Source organism: Entelurus aequoreus, linkage group LG05 (genome assembly GCF_033978785.1).
Source record: "Entelurus aequoreus isolate RoL-2023_Sb linkage group LG05, RoL_Eaeq_v1.1, whole genome shotgun sequence".
In the NCBI taxonomy this organism is placed as follows: domain Eukaryota; kingdom Metazoa; phylum Chordata; class Actinopteri; order Syngnathiformes; family Syngnathidae; genus Entelurus; species Entelurus aequoreus.
Genome location: NC_084735.1, coordinates 68225839 through 68248903, shown reverse-complemented (window position 1 = coordinate 68248903; position 23065 = coordinate 68225839). Strand labels below are relative to the sequence as shown.

General features: G+C 41.7%; 1 protein-coding gene across 4 annotated transcripts in view; it reads right to left on the bottom strand.

Annotated features, from left to right (window-relative positions):
• gabrg2 (gamma-aminobutyric acid type A receptor subunit gamma2) overlaps positions 1–23065 on the bottom strand; it is a 117018-nt gene that overhangs the window by 81539 nt on the left and 12414 nt on the right. For all 4 annotated transcript variants that reach the window (XM_062048725.1, XM_062048727.1, XM_062048724.1 and 1 more), the window contains exon 2: positions 2919–3058. In XM_062048725.1, the coding sequence (XP_061904709.1) occupies positions 2919–3058 (140 nt within the window). The remainder of the gene's footprint in view (positions 1–2918; positions 3059–23065) is intronic.

Genomic DNA, 23065 nt, shown 5'->3' with positions numbered 1-23065 from the left:
AAGATGCTGATACGCTGCGAAAATACTGCAGTCACTTCAAGAATGAAAGCAAGGTCATGATAATAAAAAAAGTAATAGTGCCACGTTATTTTTGTAATGAAGAATCATTTTGTAACTGCATGTTGAAAAAACAGAATAATCCAAAAAATAGCAAAGTATAGTCCAGTACCTTTTAGTTAATCCATAAATTTAATATGTATATGCTTTGGTATTGCATTTCATTCAAGTCGTGATCTGTTATTGTGTGGCTGTCCCGCCCGACTTATTAGTATGCAGTTATTCCACTCTGTCTCTATGCAGCTATGAATGACAAATGGCATAATGTCTGCCATGTCAAAGAGAAACAGAAGATTTATAAGGCAGGACATTTTTAAAGATAATGTGGACGAGACCTGTCGTTTGTGTAACAGTTTATTTTGTTATTGTATAATTAGTATACGACTACCTTGGGTGTTTCATACAGTGCTTTCTGAAATACTACACACGATATGGCGTACATGAGTTGTAGTTTTAGGGCCTGATCTACTGGGATCCCAAATAAAAAGTGCTAAATAGCGTGTGGAAACAAAACAATTGCAAGTACTATTAGCGTTGTGACTGCACAATTTAAAAAAAAAAAAGTTGTGCAGACCGCCTTATTTAAATTAGGTTTTTGCATGTACCACTGCACTATGGAGATATTAAACATGTGGTGTTTTGCTATGTTGTGGGACATGAAGCACACAACTATAACCTGTGGCATAGATTTATTGATATATCAATACAAATGCCATATGAAAAAAGATTTTAAATCATACACCTGAGTCATCCAGCAGCTATAAAATGGTGTTGCTGAATAGGCTATATGGGTCTATAATTTTTTTATTTCTCACGGTCAAAATATGTTGACACGTGCATCCAGTTGTGCGTAACTGTGGTAGTTTGCATGTACCTTCCAAATATGCTAATTATAGACCCAAAAACAGGGGCCACAAACTGATTCAGGTTTAAGAAATCACATTGCGGCTGCTAAATGATTACATGTGCATGTCCTCGTCCGAGTACTGTGGGAGCTCTGATAATCTGCATATATTCTAAGTATCCATTTAGGCAAACACTAAATGGAATATGCTCGCTACTTTGCTCATTTAAGAGACGCAATTATCGGCACACAAACTTAGATCAGCTGTGCGTTCGCTATCAAGTCTGCATATGTTTTTAAAAAGACGCAAACCTTTAGTAGATCAGTCCCTTAGTGTCTTCAATTCAGCTAAAACAGCCGATATCTTCCTATAGGGGTGTGTGAAAGACAGGCCGGTTCCCATTGATGTGCAGAACCATTCATCAAGCGTTACGGAGTATTGAGCATCTTCTCCTTGCTCTGACTCTTTTCAAATGACATCATGATGTATATTTTACGCTGGTGGAGAGGAGGGCCCCACCCTGCTGTCTGACAGCGTGAAAGAAGTGAGCCACTTGTCTTCTCTCTACATAAAAAAACAGACCTCTATACCATTTGTATATACAACTAGCGATGCAAAAAAATGGCCACCACATAAAAACTATAGAGGGTCTTGAAAGTCATTAAAGAAGCTTGAGCTATCTTGTTTTAGTTTACATATTTACAGTATATTGCAGGGGTAGGGAACCAATGGCTCGGGAGCCAGATGTGGCTCCTTTGTTGACTACATCTGGCTCCCGGATAAATCTTAGCGCATTAAAACATTTTGATGTATTTTAATCCATCAATCCGTTCTCTACAGCTTGATTACAGGCCAAGGTTTGGCTCCAGCTTTCCTGCGAGTTTCAGCCAATCACAGCTACACGTGTTGTGAGGTCAATCAAATATTCAGCTCGATAGTTTATAAAACCCCTTTTGAAAAGAAGATGGCGAAAATAAAACAAAGATTGCGAGTACCATAGATTTCAAGACCAAGGGACATAGGAATTTGCCTTGGTGGAAGAGCAGGTTCTGGTGTGTCTAATATGCAATAATAACATTTCTTTAATTAAATGGCCAAATGTGAATCGCAAATTGTTGCATTAGAAGTAAGAAGAATTCTATTTATTATTGGTTCGCTTTAGTATAACAATGTTATTATGAAGAATGCAATTATTATACTCTAAAATTGTTTGTCTTAAAACAGCACACATTTAGTGGTATTGAATGTTAAAAATATCATATGGCTCCCACGGAAATACACATTAAAAATAATGTCATGGTTCTTTCAGCCAAAAAGGTTCATGGCCCCTGGTCTATAGTCTAGTCTAGAGATGTATACATGCAAAATAGCAACACAGAGCTTTTCTTCCTGTCACTCACACCCCAGTGACCTGGAAAGGTGCACCAGCGATACAAGATTAGCAAATAGGGAATGAATTATGATTACGATATGATTTAGTTGTGATCAAGCAGAGTTATCAAATGAATGTTGAGCAGCTAGGAAATAAAATAAAACATAATTGCAATCCAGGTTCTAGTAGTTTGACCAATCTATCTATGAGCATCAACTGATGGATCCTGCTTGAATGAGAACCAAAACATATTTTAAGACAAACAGAACGACCTAATTGCGATCAATTGAATGCCCTGAGAATATACAATGGCCTGCATGAATAAAAAATACCCATAGACATATATCCAGGGAGGATTTGTACTCAGGTCAATGTGGTTATGGTTCTGCACTTCGGAACTATACAAGCAGGATAGCTCCACCCACCCTGTAGTACGGATCAATTATTTCTGAGTACCGTATTGCTTGCCATGTTAAGGGCTGATACCAATTTACAGGGCTGAGGAGCCTCTGTTCAGTTTTTTTCCCTTTCATCTGTTGCCAAAGTGCTTGCTCATGTGGGGTTCTGTTTGTTTTTTTTAACATATGAAGAGCATGGTCTTGGATGTTTGATTCTGACTAAACAAGTGGAAAATCAGCATCTACCTCCGATGTCAGGCCTCAGTTTGTTGTCGTATCCGTCTAGCAAGCCGTTGAGGATATGCGTGACGTCACTCTCGTATACCTTGGGGGTCAGCACCCACGTCTTGTTGGTTACCTCATCATCATCATCGGTTTGAAAGGAGCTGCGATGAGAAGAAAAATGCATGCAATCAGTTGTTTTGTTTCGAGGGACAGCAATGCAGTTCTTCCATATTCATGGTTTCTCTAATGGAGATGTATGAGGACCAAGAAAAGACACAATGTCCCATTTTATAAATATAGTGGCCATTCTGCAGTCAATTGCAGGTACCACACATACCTTCACTGTTTGCTGCCTTAAGGCCTGAATGATGACCTCCACGTAAACTTTCATTGACTCTACTAGAAGATAGCAAAGTGGCTGAATTATTTGTCATATCTTAAATATGGTTGGAAGGCTTCTAGGAGTCCTGCAAGGACAATTTTCTCAAATACTTCTTCACTTCGCCGAATGAAAAGGTAATAACATCTCAAGAGCCTGTGGCCACAAATGTCACCACAGCAAAGGAGTAAATATGTGGGTTTTGCTTTCATGTTTTTTCTCAGACAGGTGTGATGTTGTTAAATTACATATCCAGAATTGAGGGCTTCTGGTTTTTATAATTGTAATCATATTCAGTACACACAATCTATACAAATAGCCTCCCAAGAACCATTTGGTTTTGGTCTCTTTTGTCCGAGTTAAACATAGCCCTGTTTTGCAAAACGCAAATTTGGGCTGAGCAACTAATCAAAAAATAATTGAAACCGACAATTAGTTTTCAACCAATGGAAAATGTTCCTGTCAATTATTTTTACACCCAAATGCATGAAGGCTGCCAGAAACCCAGCAGAAGAAGTAGCAGTCATGTATCACTGCCCGATTCAGTCATGGACTAAAACTGAAACACACAACGACGTGAGTACGGTAGCTTGTACCCTAAATGAATTCAGTGTTAGTTGTTTGGACAGACTTTGTCTACAATAAAGATTGTGTTGACCAAACATTTGAGTATTAGTTGAGAGTGAAATAATACTGCATTAACTGAAATCCAGATACAGGTTTCAATTAATCGTGATTTGGATTTTTGCCATAAACGACCAGTCTAAACACACATGTTCATTGCAGAGGACACTTGTTCTCAGGAGGTTGTATAGCAGTATTGAAGTACAAAGGTTAATGCATTATTTGTCACTTCCTGTGAACCTTTATTTGTTTACACATACAGTATATCCTGAAAAATTGGTACATAAAGGGTTCATATTATGATGATTTAAAAGTAGGTCAGTGATGAGATCAATGCATACGCAGTACAAAAATGAGTGAGGAGACTCCGACTGGCGTGCTCGCTGGCAAGTTTTACTTCAAAATACAGCCTGAAAGATCTTTAGATAAAACTGTTAAGTTTTGTGCAAATAAATGGCATGCATTAAAGTAAAAAAAAATCAAGTAACACAATAACAAATCAAACCTCTTGAATCCAATGCAATACAAAAGCATATACGGTACATCTTAAATTGTTGGATTAATTGCATTTGTGTACAAATATTGGAGTCTTTTCTTCAGCAAAGTTTAACTCTGCAATAATAATTGTGCAGCCCTATTTAAATCAATTCTTTGTGGTCTACATAACATGTAATGGTGGTGCTTTGGTCAAAATGTTGCATAGATTTTGTTTCACAGACCTTCTGACTGTCTCTTCGGAATGTGCCGTTTTGTGGGCAATCTTATTTACGTGCCATCAGCCATGTTGTAGTTTTTAAAACTTCCACTTCTACAGGCAGATACCAGTTAGAACAATGCAACAGCCAAGGATTTGTAGCATGCATGTGCATGTACAAGTCAGTCTGCCCTACAACAAGAGGCTAGAGAAAAAGAAGGAACTTATTGACTGCAACTGAATAAAAACAACTGACTCACGCAAAGCTCCCCGGGTAAACCTCTACCATACGTGGAGAAATACGTCACTAAAGTCTCAAATTCCAAACCTCACGCTTCAATGGTTTGATTTCAAATTTCATGGGCTTATGCGGATCCCAAATACCCAAAAACAACAGGTAAGAAAAGTTGGTTTTGCATAATAGGGCCCAGAAAATCCACACATTTATCTGCCTGTGCCTTTTACACGGAACACGAAAAACTTGATTTTGCAAAAACTTTCACACAGCGCTCTGGCATCCCGTAATCAGATAATTACCTTTGTGGAGACATCAGCACCATCATCTGGTGTGACGTATACTATACTTCTCAGATAGTAACAATTGCTCACAACAGGAACCCTATTATGCACTTCCCATGTAGCCCTTTTTAACAGAAATCTTGCAAAATGCTGCATCAGAGGTGGAACTGTAGAGCTTATATTTACTCGTCGGTGCCTTTTATGCAGAACCCTGAGAAGCAGGATATGTTAATATTGACTTCGGCACCACATCAGATGTGATTCCAAACCTTCTTTTTGGACGGCATCAGTTGCTTACAAAGCAAGAGGGTCTTGGGCGTTGAACTGCAAACACCTTTCTTCCAGCATTCCCATGTACTGTACACTTCATCTTCCTATTTTGCATTGGTGCAGTTAAAAAGAGGAAAGCACCAAAAAATAGCCTGCATTTTTTACCTTCGATTAAATAAAACCTATTTGAATCCTTAACCATGAGAACTTTGCTGTTTTTATACACAATATTCATGAATGAGTTCAACATTACAGCATTTTAACAGAAACCCAGTTCTTATGTATGTGGGTTCCTCAATATAAAACATACATTTGTGGCTGAATATGCTCAACAGAAGTTAATGCCTCGGTGTATAAACTGCAAAGAAGACGAGTGAAAATGTAATCAGATGCACATAAAGACACACACACACACACACACACACACAAACACACGCACACACATGCTCACCACACACACACAGGTGACCAAAATAGATGTTTCAATTGTTGCATCTCCAGTAAACACTGAAGGAGAGCAGGGGAAAGGGTTGATAGCGTAAAGCAGGGGTGTCCAAAGTGTTTCCACTGAGGGCCGTAAATTGAAAAATGAAAGCATGCGGGGGGCCATTTTGATATTTTTCATTTTCAAACCATAACAAAATATATGGATTTTTGTTTTACCTTTAGGGCTCCCGGGGACCATAAAGGGTCTCAGTCATTAAAATGTTAAAAATAAGTCAAATTATGTTTTTTTTTTAATTATTTAACGCTTACAGTACATCTCTACATCAACTTCAGGTTGATATGTAATAAATAAATTTAAAAAAAATGGTTTTATGCCTTTTTTGTCATAGACAACTTTGTTTTTTATAGTAAAAATTAAATATGCAGTATTTAGTAATTAGAACCATAAAATATCAATAATGCAGGACACCATTGATTTTAATTCACTATTATTTTTTTGAGTAATCACAGTGTAAAGATAAATACAATCCTACTCCAAAAGGTGCCCCACTCATAAATTGATACATTTGTATTATTTTATTTTTTTTAAACTTTCAACACTTAAGTTACGAGATCAACTTCAGATATATCTGTCGATTTTGCATTTAAACTATTATTTTGTTTGTTTTATGGTCTTTTGTAAAATAAAACTTTGATGTTTTTATATGGCAACCACACAATATATGCAATATTTTTTCCACATAAAACATTTTAAAGTAAAGTTTTTGAAGTAATTGGAGCCTTGAAAATAATTAATTATAACATTGATTTTTTTTGTAATTATTATTTTTTTGAGCAATGGCAAAAAAACCAAAAAAAACCAGCCTGCATGACAGCTTTGTGTCAACATTGCAACTTTTTCTCATTAGATTTCACCTAATTCCACTTTTTTAAATGTTTTTTAGAATTTTTGCAATAGCATTTTCAGAATGTGTGGCGGGCCGGTAAGCAATTAGCTGCGGGCCGCAAATGGCCCCCGGGCCGCACTTTGGATACCGCTGACGTAAAGACCCAACTTTGAACAAGATATGATCTTTCTTTAAGCAAGGCTTTGGGGGCTAGGAAAGGAAACAAGGCTTCTGGATGAAATAATAAAGAAAGAGGAGGGGCAGGGGGGAGAGACCTGATAGTGTTCCCATGTTGCGAGGCTGAGAGCCATGAATAACAGTTTCACCTGCACTCTTCCTTAGATTGCCTTAAGAGCCATCATGTGCCATCCATTTCCACTTCCACACACCAGTGACTTAGCATTAAATCTTAATTATATTACTCAGGTGGCCCCTTTTGAAAAATCTCTTACCCAGTTGGATAAAAAATAAGGACTAGCTGTCACCAGCCTCAGGTTGCTGATCAACTTTTGATTCCTTCCGTTTTTGTAGCTATTTTTCCTTTAGGATGTAATGGAAACAGAAATAATCAATCAAATGGTCGCCCTCATAAACCTTTTTTAACTGTAGAGGTGATTTGAAGTGGAATTCCTAATTAGCACGTTGAAAAATAATTGCTGTACAGTTAATAATAAAGATTAAAAGGTTGTGATGGTGGCCTTGGGCCAATAACAAATTCTGCTGGATAATAAATTGTCCCAAAAATTATTGCAGATGAACAAAATTATTGTCAGCATCACGGCGTGGCGAAGTTGGTAGAGTGGCCGTGCCAGCAATCGGAGGGTTGCTGGTTACTGGGGTTCAATCCCCACCTTCTACCATCCTAGTCACGTCTGTTGTGTCCTTGGGCAAGACACTTCACCCTTGCTCCTGATGGCTGCTGGTTAGCGCCTTGCATGGCAGCTCCCGCCATCAATGTGTGTGTGAATGGGTGAATGTGGAAATAGTGTCAAAGCGCTTTGAGTACCTTGAAGGTAGAAAAGCGCTATACAAGTATAACCCATTGATCATTTAATTTGAGACCGAATTAAACACTAATGTTATCATAACATATGATATTATTTATGCAATTAACCATATCAAAATCAATAAACTTGTATTTCTCATTACTGTTTCTTCCATAGTTAAAGGAAAGTCAAAAAATGTAAATTATCTTAAATAAGTAGACATACAATGAAAATAAAATGTACTCAATCTTTTTTCCAAAAATGACACTTCAATGAATATAAAACATCTTGCAGTACAGTTTTTACCCAGTTGGAAAAATTGTGTCGGGTGTTTTTTAATTTTTTTGTTGCCATCACTTTCCAACGAATTCCGCATAGTGGCTTGTTCGTCCGTGTTGATGGTCTCATCTTGGTTATTTGTTTTTAAAGTGGAAAACATTCCAAAACTGGACATTAAGTTTTGCGATCATCTATTTTCCTCCTAATGTTATCTTGCGGTGCTTTCACTTGCAGCAACGAGAAAGGCTCTGTCTGTGCTTTCATCCATCCATTTGGTGGTGCTGGACCCTATCCCAGCTGCAGGGCGAAAGGCGGGGTACACCCTGGACAAGTCACCACCTCATCGCAGGGCCAACACAGCAACATTCACACTCGCATTCACACACTGGGGCCAATTTAGTGTTGCTCCCATGCAGTCGGGGAGAACGTGCAAATTCAACACAGAAAGACCCTGAGCCCGGGCATTGAACCCAGGACCTTCGTATTGTGAGGCACACGCACTAACCCCTGTTTCACCGTGCTGCCTTGTTGGTGCATCATCTGTGTGTAAGTTAACGGCTTTGGTACCACCCTCCGAGACAAAGATTGCGGTTGACTGACAAGAAGATTCACTCTGTTCATTTAACACTACCATTGAACAAGCGCCCTCAGGTGCTGAGCGCAATGCATAGAGTGAACCCTCTTTGTTCCCTGTTTGAAAGCGAGACAAGAAAAAACACCCAAGGACATGGCAATTTATCAATGCTGGCAAAATGATCAGGTTTATTTCATATATCGTTATCGGTCCATGCCTACGTGACGTAACAGCTAAACTATTATCATGTTGCACAAAAGCAAAATAAAAATCTAATCTGATGTACATAGTTAATTGTTTTATCCTTGTCTAACTGAGGTTTCACAAGAATTTATGACATATTTTCTACAAGTATTTGTCAATTTCGCATGAACTTACTGTTGTTTGACTTTTCCACTAAATCTATGTGTTAGGGTTGTCCCGATACCATTATGTTGGTACCAGTACCGGTACCTAAAAAAAATGTCAATATTACCTTTATTTTAACAGAAAATATTATGATACATTAAACATACATTTCTTATTGCAATCAAAAAATAATTGTGGCATTAAATAAGATAGTGAACGTACTAGACAACTTCTCTTTTAATAGTAAGTAAGCAAACAAAGGCTCCTAATTTGGTTGCTGGCATATGCAGTAACATATTGTGTAACATTCTATTATTTTGTCAAAATTATGAGGGACAAGTGGTAGATAACTGATTATTCATCTACTGTTAATACCTGCTTACTTTCTGTTTTAACTTGTTCTATCTAAACTTCTGTTAGAATGTAATAATCGCTTATTCTTCTGTTTGATACATCACACAAGTTTGGGGTGATACTACACATTTTGGTAATAATCCAATACCAATGAGATATAAGGTCATACAATGGTCGTAATGAAAGTTCTTCTGTATCCAGGGACATATTTCAAGGGTTTATGAACAATAAAAAAATGACAAAAGATTTTGTGATAGTAAACATATTGATGTAATCATTGTAGTATCGACTATGTACGCCTCTTGTACTTGGTATTGTAACAGTCGATGTATGTGTGGACTCAACCGTGGCATTTAGCTATTCCTCGACCTGCGGAGGGTGATCTTGTAAGAAACGTAGTTTATGTGTTGCCATGGCTGTAAGGATTCGATATTTAGAAGTTGCCAAAACACAACTGATGGACATTAGCCGCTAGATCATCATCATCAGCCATTGTCAGTCCACTGCTGGACAAAAGCCTCAGCATGTTTCTGCCATAGTGAACGATCTCTAGCTGCTCCCTGCCACTGCACTGTTCCCCAATATTTGTCTATTTCATCTCGCCATCTCAATCTTTGTCTTCCTCTATTTCTGCTCCCATCCATGGGTCTCCATGATGTCATTAGGGAAGTCCATCTATTATCTGTTCTCCTACTGATATGTCCAGCCCACTTCCACTTACTTAAATTGATAGTTCTCATAATGTATTGGACTTGCGTTTGTTTTCTCACCAATTCATTTGTTTTTCTGTCTTTATATGTGATTCCGAGCATATTTCTTTCCATGTTGTGTTGTGCTGCTGCTATTTTCTTTTCCATTTTATTTGACAATGCCCAGGTTTCAGCTCCATATGTCATGGTTGGTAACACGCATTGATTAAAGACCTTTCTTTTTAGGTTTAACGGTATTTCTCCTCTCATGACGTTGCTCAATTTTCCATATTGGCACCAGCCCAATCTGATTCTCCTCCCTATCTCCTGTTCTTGACTCTTTTCTTTCAGGCTAAATCTCTGCCCCAGAGCCGCTAGATAGCGAACGGCTAACAATAGCAAGAGCTAAACACTGTTTGCAGAGCGGCACTTCAATGTTTATTGCTTTAATTTTATTGTTAGTTTTTAAGCCAATATGTGTCCTTTTTCTCTTTTCTATCTCAGCACTGTTACTGCATAAAGTACTCTGCGTTTGCGCTGCCTAACATGCGCCTTTGCTCGTTTTACCAGCAATGTCATGCCGTCATGTCGGGGGGAAAAAAAGTACCGGTATTTTTCAAAAGCAGTATAGTACTGTTTTTAATTTATTAGTACCGCTGTACTTTATTAGTACCGGTATACCGTAAAACCGTGTGTTTCCCACCTAGGCCTTCAGTGATGTCCGACTTCAATAATTACCTCTCAAAATACCATAATTTATATCACCACATGACCATTGCTGGAGAAATACCATACAGAAACACATTTACGCCATACTGGTGTCATGGCGTGAACTATGGCAGGGTTTGTTTTCCCGAGATGCAAAGAAATTGGAGCGGACATGGCTTGGAAGTAAATACATTATTTAATTTTACTATAAACTACAAAAAAAAAGGTACAAACAAAAGGCGCGCACAAGGTGGAAATACAACTTCACTATGAAAACAAAATTAGCACAAAGGCAGAACTATGGACATAAAACAAATAAACACTTACTGTGACCAGAAAGAACGGCATGAACTCTGATATCAGGTAACATGAGTAGCATGGGTATCATCAGATAAACAGGGGTAATGTTGCCAGGCTGACTTCCTGGCAACTATCGGCTTAAACAATACAGACATGATTGACAACAGGTGCGCGAGTGAAACGTGAAACAGGTGAATCTAATGGTCGTCATGGTGACAAGGCAAGGGAGTGAAAACAGGAACTAAAAAGTGTCCAAAAACCAAGCAGAACATAACTAAACAAAACATGATCACATACCTGCCAGAGCATCCCCCCTTAAGGACAGATACCAGATGTCCAAAAAAAACGACCAATAGTCATGGGAGGGTGGAGGGGGACTTGGCGGTGGGTCGCCAGACCAAGTGTTCCCGTATCCGCGTAGAACACCGCTGCACCTGACGAGGTGGGCGACCCGAGAACGGCCACATCCGTGGCCGACGAGGAGGTCGGCGCACTTGGCGTGGCGGACGCCCAGGTAATGGCCACATTTGTGGCCGACGAGGAGGTGGACGCACTTGGCGTGGCGGACGACCAGGGAGCGGCCACATCCGGGGTCGACGGGGAGGTGGGCGCGTCGTCGTCGTCGTGGCAGGCGTGGAAGCTGTGTGTGTCGTCTTCGTGGCAGGCGTGAAAGAAGCAGATGAAGCAGGCGCGGGTGCAGCAGACGAAGCAGGCATCGAAGCAGCAGACGAAGCAGGCATGGAAGCAGCAGACGAAGCAGGCGTGGGTGCAGCAGCAGACAAAGCTTGGCTTGGGTCTTGGCGTGGTGGGTCTTGGCATGGTGGGTCTTGGCGTGGTGGGTCTTGGCTTGGTGCTTGGCTGCGTGGAGCTGCTACGTGCGGCACTTGGAGGCGTGGAGCTGCTACGGGCGGAACTTGGCGGCGTGGAGCAGCTACGGGCGGCACTTGGCGGCGTGGAGCAGCTACGGGCGGAACTTGGCGGCGTGGAGCAGCTACGGGCGGCACTTGGCGGCGTGGAGCAGCTACGGGCGGCACTTGGCGGCGTGGAGCAGCTACGGGCAGCACATGGCGGTGTTGGTGTTTATCGTTGTCCGGCATGAAATTAGTTCAACGCCTACGCAACATAACAACCCCTGCTTTGTGTGTCACACCGTTGCCTACACAGTGCCATTAGTCACTTTGTAGTGACTGACAAATATCTATCTCGAATCTAATGCTACTTTTATAGTCCAATATTATATTATTTTCAACCATTTTAAAGAAGTTCCACATTTGTTGTCCACAATAAAGACTAGATGCTGGACATATACATTATGTTCCTTTTGATTATTGTTTAGTAAGTGTAACCAACAAAAATGTTTACAATTTGGACCGCATGAAGTTTTTCATTTTATTATTTCAATTCTTATTTATGATACATGTTAAAAGTTGTAATCATGTTGGTGAGCTTTTTTGAAGTTCACAGCAAGCAGAAAATGTTTTGTTTATTTCAATTGTTTCCCTAAATTAGGCATTGAGGTTATAAAGTGTGTATTATCTGATTACTCAATTAATAAAAGTAACTAATAAATAGATTACTTGACTACTAAATAATTAATAGCTGCAGCCCTTACACACAGTAATTATGCACTTGTCCAAAGTAATATATGCCGTATTGCCATGTATCCTATACAACAACATAATATTAAGGAGGAGGACATAGGGCCACAAACATTAGCATCACAAGCATCGCTACATTAGCTACAGTGCTTACAATATTGTCACATTTTACTGGCAATCATGCTGGATTAATGTACACTTGCCATGCTTGTAGCTGACTGTAAGATAGTTAATATACTTTGTTTTTAAGATGTGCAGTGAGGCCTGTAAATTAATAAAGCCCTTTGTGAAATGGTGGGTGTATACACAGGGCAGGCTTATCTAGATAGTAGCTAATCAGAAGGAGCCTCTTCCAAAAGAGGAGCAAGCAAGTTAGGAAGATGATGCATCGTTTGGTGCTCGTAAACACGTTACTGTTAAAACATAATTCAAATGTAATTATGACATAATTATTTTTTTTTAAAACGACCTCAATTGGGTCAGCATCGCTCTATACTTAACTGACCTCTGGCAGGTAAAGCCGGGCTATTTATGGACTTTAGACTACATCTGTCATGTCTGTGTTCATGTTTTTGTTTGGCCATGTGCTGTTTTGTTTTTTGGACACTTCCTTAGTTCCTGGTTTCACTTCCTGGTTTTGTTTGTCACCATAGCAACCATTAGTTTCACCTGTTCCACGTTTGGACTCACACACACCTGTCTCACGTTTTCACAGTCATGTCATGCACCTGTTCACAGTTAGTCACGCACCTGTTTTCACTTTTCATGTCACTATATAGGCTTTTCTGTTTCTGTTGTTCGTGCTGGCTACATCACCCATTCATGCCATGTCCACAGTTCCTTGTCACGTTAGTTCTTGTTTCATCTCTTGTCACGTAAGTTTTTGTTTGTTTAATGTTCATAGTTCTCCGCCATTGTGCGCGCCTTTTGTTTTCCTAGTCAAGTTTTTTACCTCCGCTGTGAGCGTCTTTTGTTTGTACCTTTTGTTTGAGTTTATAGTAATAATTAAATATGTCTTTACCTGCACGCCACGTCCGTTCCAATTCTTTTGCACCACGGGAGAGCAAACCACGCCAAAGACCAAGTTATGACGGATGTAGCCAGCACGAGAGCTCTCCCGCAAAAAAATGGGACAATTTTGACGACGTAACGTGGGAGGTCCTGCGCGCCATGGAAGCCGAGACACTCCGCCATTCCCCCATGGAGCGCAGGGATCTCATGTGGGGTCCGACCGGCAAACTGGTGCCGATCAGCTCCCTTTGGTCCGAGGATGGCGCTGCGTCACCGCAGTCCCGGAAGCGCCGCTCCCAACGAAGGACGTCAGGGAGGGCTTCCACAAGCATTGGAAAGGACGCATCGTTCCCGCAAGCTCCTCCCCCTCCGGGCGGAAACGAGCTGCAGCCAGCCCGGCTTCCCCAGGACGACGTCACGCCGCTGCCAGTGGGTGACGTCATGGATTTTTTTCCCCTGAACTCTTTTTCTTGTCAGCCACATCCAACCAAAGACTCTAAATCCATGATTAAATATTACCAAGACATGTTTTTAGAAATCAGATCCTGTCAATCACAGTCACCCAATTTTCATGCCCCGCCCCCCAGGACTCATGCCACGCCCAAGTCAGAAATTTTTTTTTCACCCACAAAAGCCCAGGTGGGGGGGAACGAAAGACCTTTTGGACAATTTAGAGGGGAGGATTCTGCCCTCCTCCTGAACCCCCTCCGCCCACCCCAAAAGACGGTTCCAGACCGCGGGGAGCGCGTCTGGGATCCGCTCCTTGAGGGGGGGGCTAGGGCTGGGAATTGTTCAGGTGGGGTGGGTCAGCATCGTCACGCCAAGCCACAGCCTCCAGCACGACCACCACCACCTGTCTTTCGACCTGCCAAGCCACAGCCACCAGCACGACCCCCACCACCAGTCTTTCGTCACGCCAAGCCACAGCTTCCAGCACGACCTCCACCACCTGTCTTTCGACCTGCCAAGCCACAGCCACCAGCACGGCCGCCACCACCAGTTTTTCGACCATGCCAAGATCCACCTGCTCCACGCCCAGCTCCACGCCAAGCGCCACCAGTACCTGCTCCACGCCAAGCGCCACCAGTACCTGCTCCACGCCAAGCGCCACCAGTACCTGCTCCACGCCAAGCGCCACCAGTACCTGCTCCACGCCAAGCACCACCAGTACCTGTTCCACGCCAAGCGCCACCAGTACCTGCTCCACGCCAAGCGCCACCAGTACCTGCTCCACGCCAAGCGCCACCAGTACCTGCTCCACGCCAAGCGCCACCAGTACCTGCTCCACGCCAAGCGCCACCAGTACCTGCTCCACGTCAAGCGCCACCAGTACCTGCTCCACGCCAAGCGCTGCCCGTCGCAGTCCCACGCCGCCAAGTGCCGCCCGTCGCAGCCCCACGCCGCCAAGTGCCGCCAGTCGCAGCCCCACGCCGCCAAGTGCCGCCAGTCGCAGCCCCACGCCGCCAAGTGCCGCCCGTGGCTGCCCCACGCCGCCAAGTGCCGCCCGTGGCTGCCCCACGCCGCCAAGTGCCGCCCGTGGCTGCCCCACGCCGCCAAGTGCCGCCCGTGGCTGCCCCACGCCGCCAAGTGCCGCCCGTGGCTGCCCCACGCCGCCAAGTGCCGCCCGTGGCTGCCCCACGCCGCCAAGTGCCGCCCGTGGCTGTCCCACGCCAAGACCAAAGCCAAGACCAAGACCCGCCAAGTGACCAAGACCAAGACCCGCCAAGTGACCCAAACCAAGACCAAGTCCAAGCACAGCCACACCAAGACCAAGTCCTAGACCAACTACGCCAAGACCAAGACCAACCACGCCGAGTCCAAGACCAAGACCAACCACGCCAAGTCCAAGACCAAGACCAACCACGCCAAGACCAAGTCCAAGACCAAGACCCAGACCCTCGCCAAGACCAAGACCAAGACCCATGCCAAGACCAAGACCCTCGTCAAGACCCGCCACGCCAAGCTTCGCCGCCTGACGCACCACGCCAAGCTTCGCCGCCTGACGCACCACGCCAAGCTTCGCCGCCTGCCACGACAACGCGCCCACCTCCTCGTCGGCCAAGGATGTGGCCTTTCCATGGGCGTCCGCCACGCCAGGTGCGCCGACCTCCTCGTCTGCCACGAATGTGGCCATTCCCAGGTCGCCCACCTCGTCAGGTTCAGCGGCGGTCTACCCGCCGCCGCCACCTGACTCTGCCCCGGTGGATTCGGGGACACCTGGTCTGGCGACCCACCGCCATGTCCCCCTCCCCCCCTCCCATGACTCTTGATCCTGTTTTTTGTTTTTGGACATCTGGGATCTGTCCGTAAGGGGGGGGTTCTGTCATGTCTGTGTTCATGTTTTTGTTTGGCCATGTGCTGTTTTGTTTTTTGGACACTTCCTTAGTTCCTGGTTTCACTTCCTGGTTTTGTTTGTCACCATAGCAACCATTAGTTTCACCTGTTCCACGTTTGGACTCACACACACCTGTCTCACGTTTTCACAGTCATGTCATGCACCTGTTCACAGTTAGTCACGCACCTGTTTTCACTTTTCATGTCACTATATAGGCTTTTCTGTTTCTGTTGTTCGTGCTGGCTACATCATACATTCATGCCATGTCCACAGTTCCTTGTCACGTTAGTTCTTGTTTCATCTCTTGTCACGTAAGTTTTTGTTTGTTTAATGTTCATAGTTCTCCGCCATTGTGCGCGCCTTTTGTTTTCCTAGTCAAGTTTTTTACCTCCGCTGTGAGCGTCTTTTGTTTGTACCTTTTGTTTGAGTTTATAGTAATAATTAAATATGTCTTTACCTGCACGCCACGTCCGTTCCAATTCTTTTGCACCACGGGAGAGCAATCCACGCCAAAGACCCAGTCTTGACTACATCTTACTGGGCAGTAGGTATACATGCATATCCTGATATAATTCAATACGACTACATCAACAGTCTCAGTTTTGACGGACAGTGTCAAGAAGGCATTAATGTAACAATATGTTTTCATGTCCAAAACTATTTATCTACACCCACAAAAGTCAAGACCAAGAGGGCTGAGACAGCAGGGACTGACACAAGTGAGAAAACAAAGCCATCTCACTTTTGAGTTTATTGCCACGTCAACGAGGGCGACTAGTCATCTCAGACCTCTGACGAGTCATCTTGAGCTCTGACCCTAGAATTATCAGACAATCACTATGACCTCAATACCTCGCGGATGAACACTTTTGGAATAAAAAAAACAAAACAAAGTGGCAGAGTCATCTCCTATTTTGTCTTGTCAAACGTTGCCATTCTAGGAGGGTTGACGTCTATATAGTGAGAAGAATTATGAGACGTGCAAATGATGATCATTATGGAGACAGAATGTTAGATTTGTGCACATTAACGCAACAGTTCAAGTGATCACAATAGGCTCGCATAAGGGAATGAATGGGACTTAATGCAATGGCTCACATACTTTGAATAAATATATTGATATACTTCCAATGTAGACATTGATGGTTTTTAATACCCTTATATACGGTAGTAGATAAAATTGGTTCCCAAAATAACAGTGCGCTGCAGAGTCAAACTATACTCATTATGCAATAATTGTTGTAACAGCTTTGTACAGGTGTACCTAATGTGTTCTTACTGTATACTTTTCTGGTGGCAGCATAGAAAAATAAGAAATACTAATACAACTCCAGCTGTACATTAGAAGAAAAAATTTAACATATATTGTTTTAAATACCTACTGTGAGAGACTACAAGCCTGAGGTGAGCTGATGACTGAAATCCTCAAAAATACACAGGGATTTATGTATTTTGAGATAGTACAATACAATATAAAAATCAGCATGCCAGAAAATCTATTTTGGAATTGTCATAATGGTCTTGTAAATATTTTTTACAAATAATTTTGATTAGGAGCAGCACTGTGTTACAGGGGTTAGTGCTGGTGCCTCACAATAAGAAGGTCCTAGGTTCAATCCCCGGGCTTGGGATCTTTCTGTGTGGAGTTTGCATGTTCTCGTCGTGACTGCGTGGGTACTTTGCCTTCCTCCCACCTCCTAAGACATGCACCTGGGTATAGGTTGTTTGGCAACACTAAATTGGCCCTAGTGTGTGAATGTAAGCATGAATGTTGTCTATCTGTGTTGGCCCTGCGATAAGGTGGTGACTTGTTCAGGGTCAACCCCGCCTTTCGCCCGAATACAGCTGGGATAGGCTATCCCAGCCACCCCCAAAACCCCGAGAGGGACAAGCGGTAAAAAATGGATAGATGGCATTTTGATTAGGGATTTTATTTGTATATAAATGTATAAATGTGCTTTTAAATGTTTAATATTGTTTGAAGTACCTCTCAAATTAAATGGTTTAGACCAGGGGTTCACAACTCATGTCAACCTGGGACCCTCAATGCATTGTCAAATGAAGCATTTTTAAAACAGTCTTGGTCATCCTTTTCAATATAAATACATCGAACAAAAATACACACTCAAGGGCGACAACTCATAATAGATCAAAGCGATCAATTTGATTGGAAAACATCCTTGATTTATATTATGTTCTTTATAATCCAGACCCCATAGACTGCCCTGAAGTTTAAATACACAAACATAAAAGTATTTTCCCTAAAATACACATTAAAGCTATGTGTTCTGATTCCTTTATTAATCGAACAAACCAATCAATAGTTGGCTCGATTAGTAGACTAATCGATAGATGCAGCTCTAAAACACACGATACATAATGATGTCTATAACGTGCATTTCAGGGTACATTATTAAGGAAATGAGGCGGGACATGATAACTACATCCACAAAATATATTATAAAATCAAAGTAAACATCAACATTGCACTAAGTAAGTACACCCCTCCTGAGAGACAGCATCCTCTGAAGTGGGCATTTGTATTTAGCATACCGGGGCGTTATTTTTCCAAAATGTGTAATTATTTGTAACAAACCAAAGAAATAGACAAAGAACGATATAGCCACTGCAGAGAACACTAGGTCTTAGGGGAAAAAACCGTGGTTAGGCACGGCTATGTGTTTAATATTTTGATCACATTTTTGTCTAGCTGTCTAAAACCAACTCAGAATGGGGTCTATGATCAACTTTAGGGTCCCAACCCACCATTTGAGAATCCCTGATTTCCATGAATTTATAATGGGATAGAAGACAGTAGGGGTTTGGGATGGAACGGTTTATGACTCTCAACGGAATCGCGGACATGATCACGTAATAATCAAATAAAAACAGAATCCACTGTTAAACGAGAAATATCACGTAAATGTACATAAATGTGACTGGAATGCTGTCATCATGAGGAGTAGGAACATTTATACCCAAAACACTCAACCGCCCCCTCCCAATATACACAATGTCGAAATGGACAGCTAAAACACCTGCTAAGTCTGCGGACAAACTACAAAGCTAATGCTCCCCAGGACAAACCATACACCTGCAACATATCTCGTCTGCTTGTGTTGATGTAGACGAAAACACCGATGCACGTTCAATGTACAGCCACTTGGGAGGCAGTCCTCAATCATCTCCACTAAAAAACATAGCAGCTGTCAAGCGCCCTTGAGAACAGCTGTACACTTCCAACTTCCACAATAAGTGTATGTCCTCTCGGAAGGTCATGACAAAAAATAATGCATGCCTGATAAAAAGTGGCCAAAAATAAGCTTCCACTTTTCTTTGGATATGCCATACAGAGTACATGCAACAAATTAGCATTGGCGATTTTACATGGCAATTTCAACAACTCCAAAAGTGGCAATCAAAACTACAACTAAAATGCACGTTACGATCAAACAGCTGGTGTGCAGTAAGTACAAAACTTACAATATAAACAGTTTGTGGGGCTCAACATAAGACAAGACTGGCACATTCAACTTAATGCCATTAGACTACTTTCTGACTATGGCAACATAACTACAGTGGGTAAGGTTGTACTTTTGCCTCATTCCTGTGAGAATACTGCGTGTGACAGAAGCATTAAGAAATGGGACTATACGAAACTAGCTGCTGTGGGCTCATACAACCACTAGGTAGCAGATGTGAGCAGATAATATTGTATCATATTTTTGTCTTTCAGACTTATCAGGTCTTATCAGGTCGGGAGTCTAGTCTTCACACATTCTTCACACACGCTTACAAACAACAACCTTACCAACTGTAGTACAAACTGAAATAAATACATACTTGCAAATGAGTAGGGCTGGGCGATATGGCTGGAAACTGAATTAGGATATATAAGTGTTTTATATCAGTCAGTATCAATTAATTATTTATATTTTTTATTACCTATCGAAAATAAGGACGAGGCGAAAAATATATTAAATGTGAACATTTTTATTTAAAATGTAATCTTTCTTTGATTATAATCCCTCAGCCATCATTTTCTTCTAATTTAGTAGTTCTAAAATCACATTAAACACTGAACAATAACTTCTTAAAATTAAGGTGCAAAAATAAGGAATATGTAAGATATACTTAATAAAGTGTAACACACAGGGTTATCATGATACCAATATTTTGGTACTGGTACACTACCAAAATGTATTTTGTTAATTGTTGATACTTTTCGATACTTTTCTGTTTTAACATGTTCCGTCTACACTTGTGTTAAAATGTAATAAACACTTTTTTTTCCATTGTTTGGATACTTTACATTAGTTTTGGATGATACCACACATTTGGGTATCGATCAGATACCCATTTGTTACATTATAATACATTGGTTATAATTAAAGTCCTCATGTGTATAGGGAAATATTTCCTGAGTTTATAAACATAATATAAATAAAAGAAAACGAAAAATGATTTTGTGATGATAAAAAATATCGATGTAATCATAGTAGTATCGACTAGATACGCCCTTGTACTTGGTATCACTACAAAGGATGTCAGGTGTATATCCACCCATGGTGTTTGTTTACATTGTAGAGCGCGAGCTGGTTAGCGGTGACGCCGGTTAGCTATTGCAGTGTTTCCCATAAACTGCCAAGATACCTGTGGCGGTGGGGGCGTGGCTATGGGCGTGGTCACCATGACATCATCGAGTAATTTGCATAATTTACTACAATGATACGATTTTCTCTAAAAAGGCTCAAAAAATTCATACTTACTAATTAATAATAACAGTTTTGTTTTAAACGTCCATCCATCCATCCATCCATCCATTTTACAATATAATTACAACACTTTATGTACATATTTATATACAGATTTGAACAATAAGTTATTCACTGAAATATATTTATTAATTGTGGTTCATACAAAAAATATATTTTATAAAATATAAAAGCTAAAATGTCTCTTAAAGCTCTGCCCCTTTAATTAGTGCATAATAAATAATTTAACTTTAGCCTACTACTACAACCATATTATTTACCAGCAACATAAAGTGAAACAGAGGCAGAGGTGTCCTGCCACAGTCAGTAACAAATAAACAGAAAACAGTAGTGGTCAAATACAAATAAGGCAACAAGAGAACTATCCTACACTTCTCTTTTGTAAAGTAAATCTGAACAGCCTATATGGGCATCTACATCAACTATATGATTTGCCTGAGAAGCTGGACAGGACAGCTTTTTTTATTTTTTTTTATTTGTGGCGGACGTAATTCTTTCGTGGTGGGCCGCCACAAATAAATGAATGTGTGGGAAACACTGTATTGTATCCTCCTATGGTGTGGAGTGAAGCATGTTTAGCTATTCCTCAACCTGCAGGGATGATACTTGTAAGAAACATACTTTATTTGTCGCCATGGAGGCGAGTATTATTGATTTAGAAGTAGCTAAAACACTGCCGACGGCAGATGGACGTTAGCCGCTAGCTAGCTAGCCATATTTTAAAGCACCTCTTGCAGAGCGGCGTTTTAGTGTTATAGCTTCACCTTTATCATTAGTTTATTTAAGCCAAAATGCGTCCATTGTCCCTTTTGTTTACACACTGGGTCTGCCTGTAAGTACTCCGTGATTGTGCGTTGCCGAACATGCTCCTACGGCGCGCCGTCATGCCCGTTAAGAAAAAAAGGGAACCGGTCATTTTTAGAGGCGGTATAGTACCGTTTATGATTCATTAATATCACGTAACTTAACTAGTACCGGTTACCATACATGTTCTCCCCGTGACTGCGTGGGTTCCTTCCGGGTACTCCGGCTTCCTCCCACCCCCAAAAACACGCACCTGGGGATAGGTTGATTGGCAACACTAAATTGACCCTAATGCAGCGTTTCTCAAAGTGTGGGGCGCGCCCCACTGGTGGGGAATAGAGACATGACAGGTGGGGCGTGAGGAACGGGAGGAAATTTCACTTTACTTTTTTTTTTTTTTAAATTATATTCTTAGATATTTTTTTTTACTATGCTTTCATTTTCTATACACACTGTAAATCACTTTGTGATTCTGTCTGTGGAATCCGCTATATAAATAAATGTAAATTACTTATTTTTCCTGTAGACTTTAAATTTCTAGGTAGGAGCGCAAGTTTGACAGAGATAGCAACAGTAACTAATGGGGGCGGGGCTAAGCGGAAGCTCTGTGAATGGCGAGTCACTGTGCGAGGATTTGCTGATTTGCAAATACATAAAAAATAGAGCCACTGCTGATGAGCTGTTCGAGATAATGGACAGTTTCCTCAAAGAACACAACCTTAAATGGGAAAACTGTGTGGGCTTTTGCTCTGATGGCGCACAGGCCATGGCAGGGTAAAGAAACGGGCTGCAGGCTCTAATTAAGAGGGTTGCGCCAAATGCGCATTGGACACACTGTGTGTCATTCACCGGGAAGCACTCGCGTCAAGCCAGCTCAGCCCCGAACTCAATGAGGTTTTAACAGTGGCAGTGTCAAGCCTGCAACCCCGATTTGAAAAGCTGTGCAGTGCAAAACAGGCTCATTGCAGCCACTAATGCTGGAGTACTGTAAAACTCATGTTCACTTGCAGGGGCGCCGAAAAGGGGGGGGTAAAGGAGACGGATTCTAGGGGCCCATGATGGAGGGGGGCCCAGAGAGGCCCCTAATGATGATTAAATTATAATACAGAAAAAATAATGACACTAAGTTATTAACTAACATATAATCACACATGTTTTATTTTCCATGTCCTGGTAACAATACCTTTATTTGTTTTGGAAGCATCAACACCTGCAGGGCCCTCCCTTCCCCCCCTCTATTTACGTAAAGTGGTTCAGTCCGACTGGATCAGCTGCAGGTAGAGCACCGACGATTTGTCACAGACAGACAGCGCCACAGCGGGCAAAGCGGAGGAGACAGCAGTATGCCTCAAAAATCAGGCAGCCAAAAAAGAAAGAAAAATAAAATAAGAGAGGAGAAGGAGTTGAAGGGTCGACGATATGTCACCCAATATTTCCCAAAAAAAGGTGGGTTTGTTAGTTGTGGTGGAAAGTTATGCATATTAACTTTGTCCCTGTCTGTGGTAATAAGCTAGCTCACTTTTCTCACCATGTTAGCTCAAGAAAACTCTGGATTTTTACATTTTACTGTTATATTAGTTAAATAAT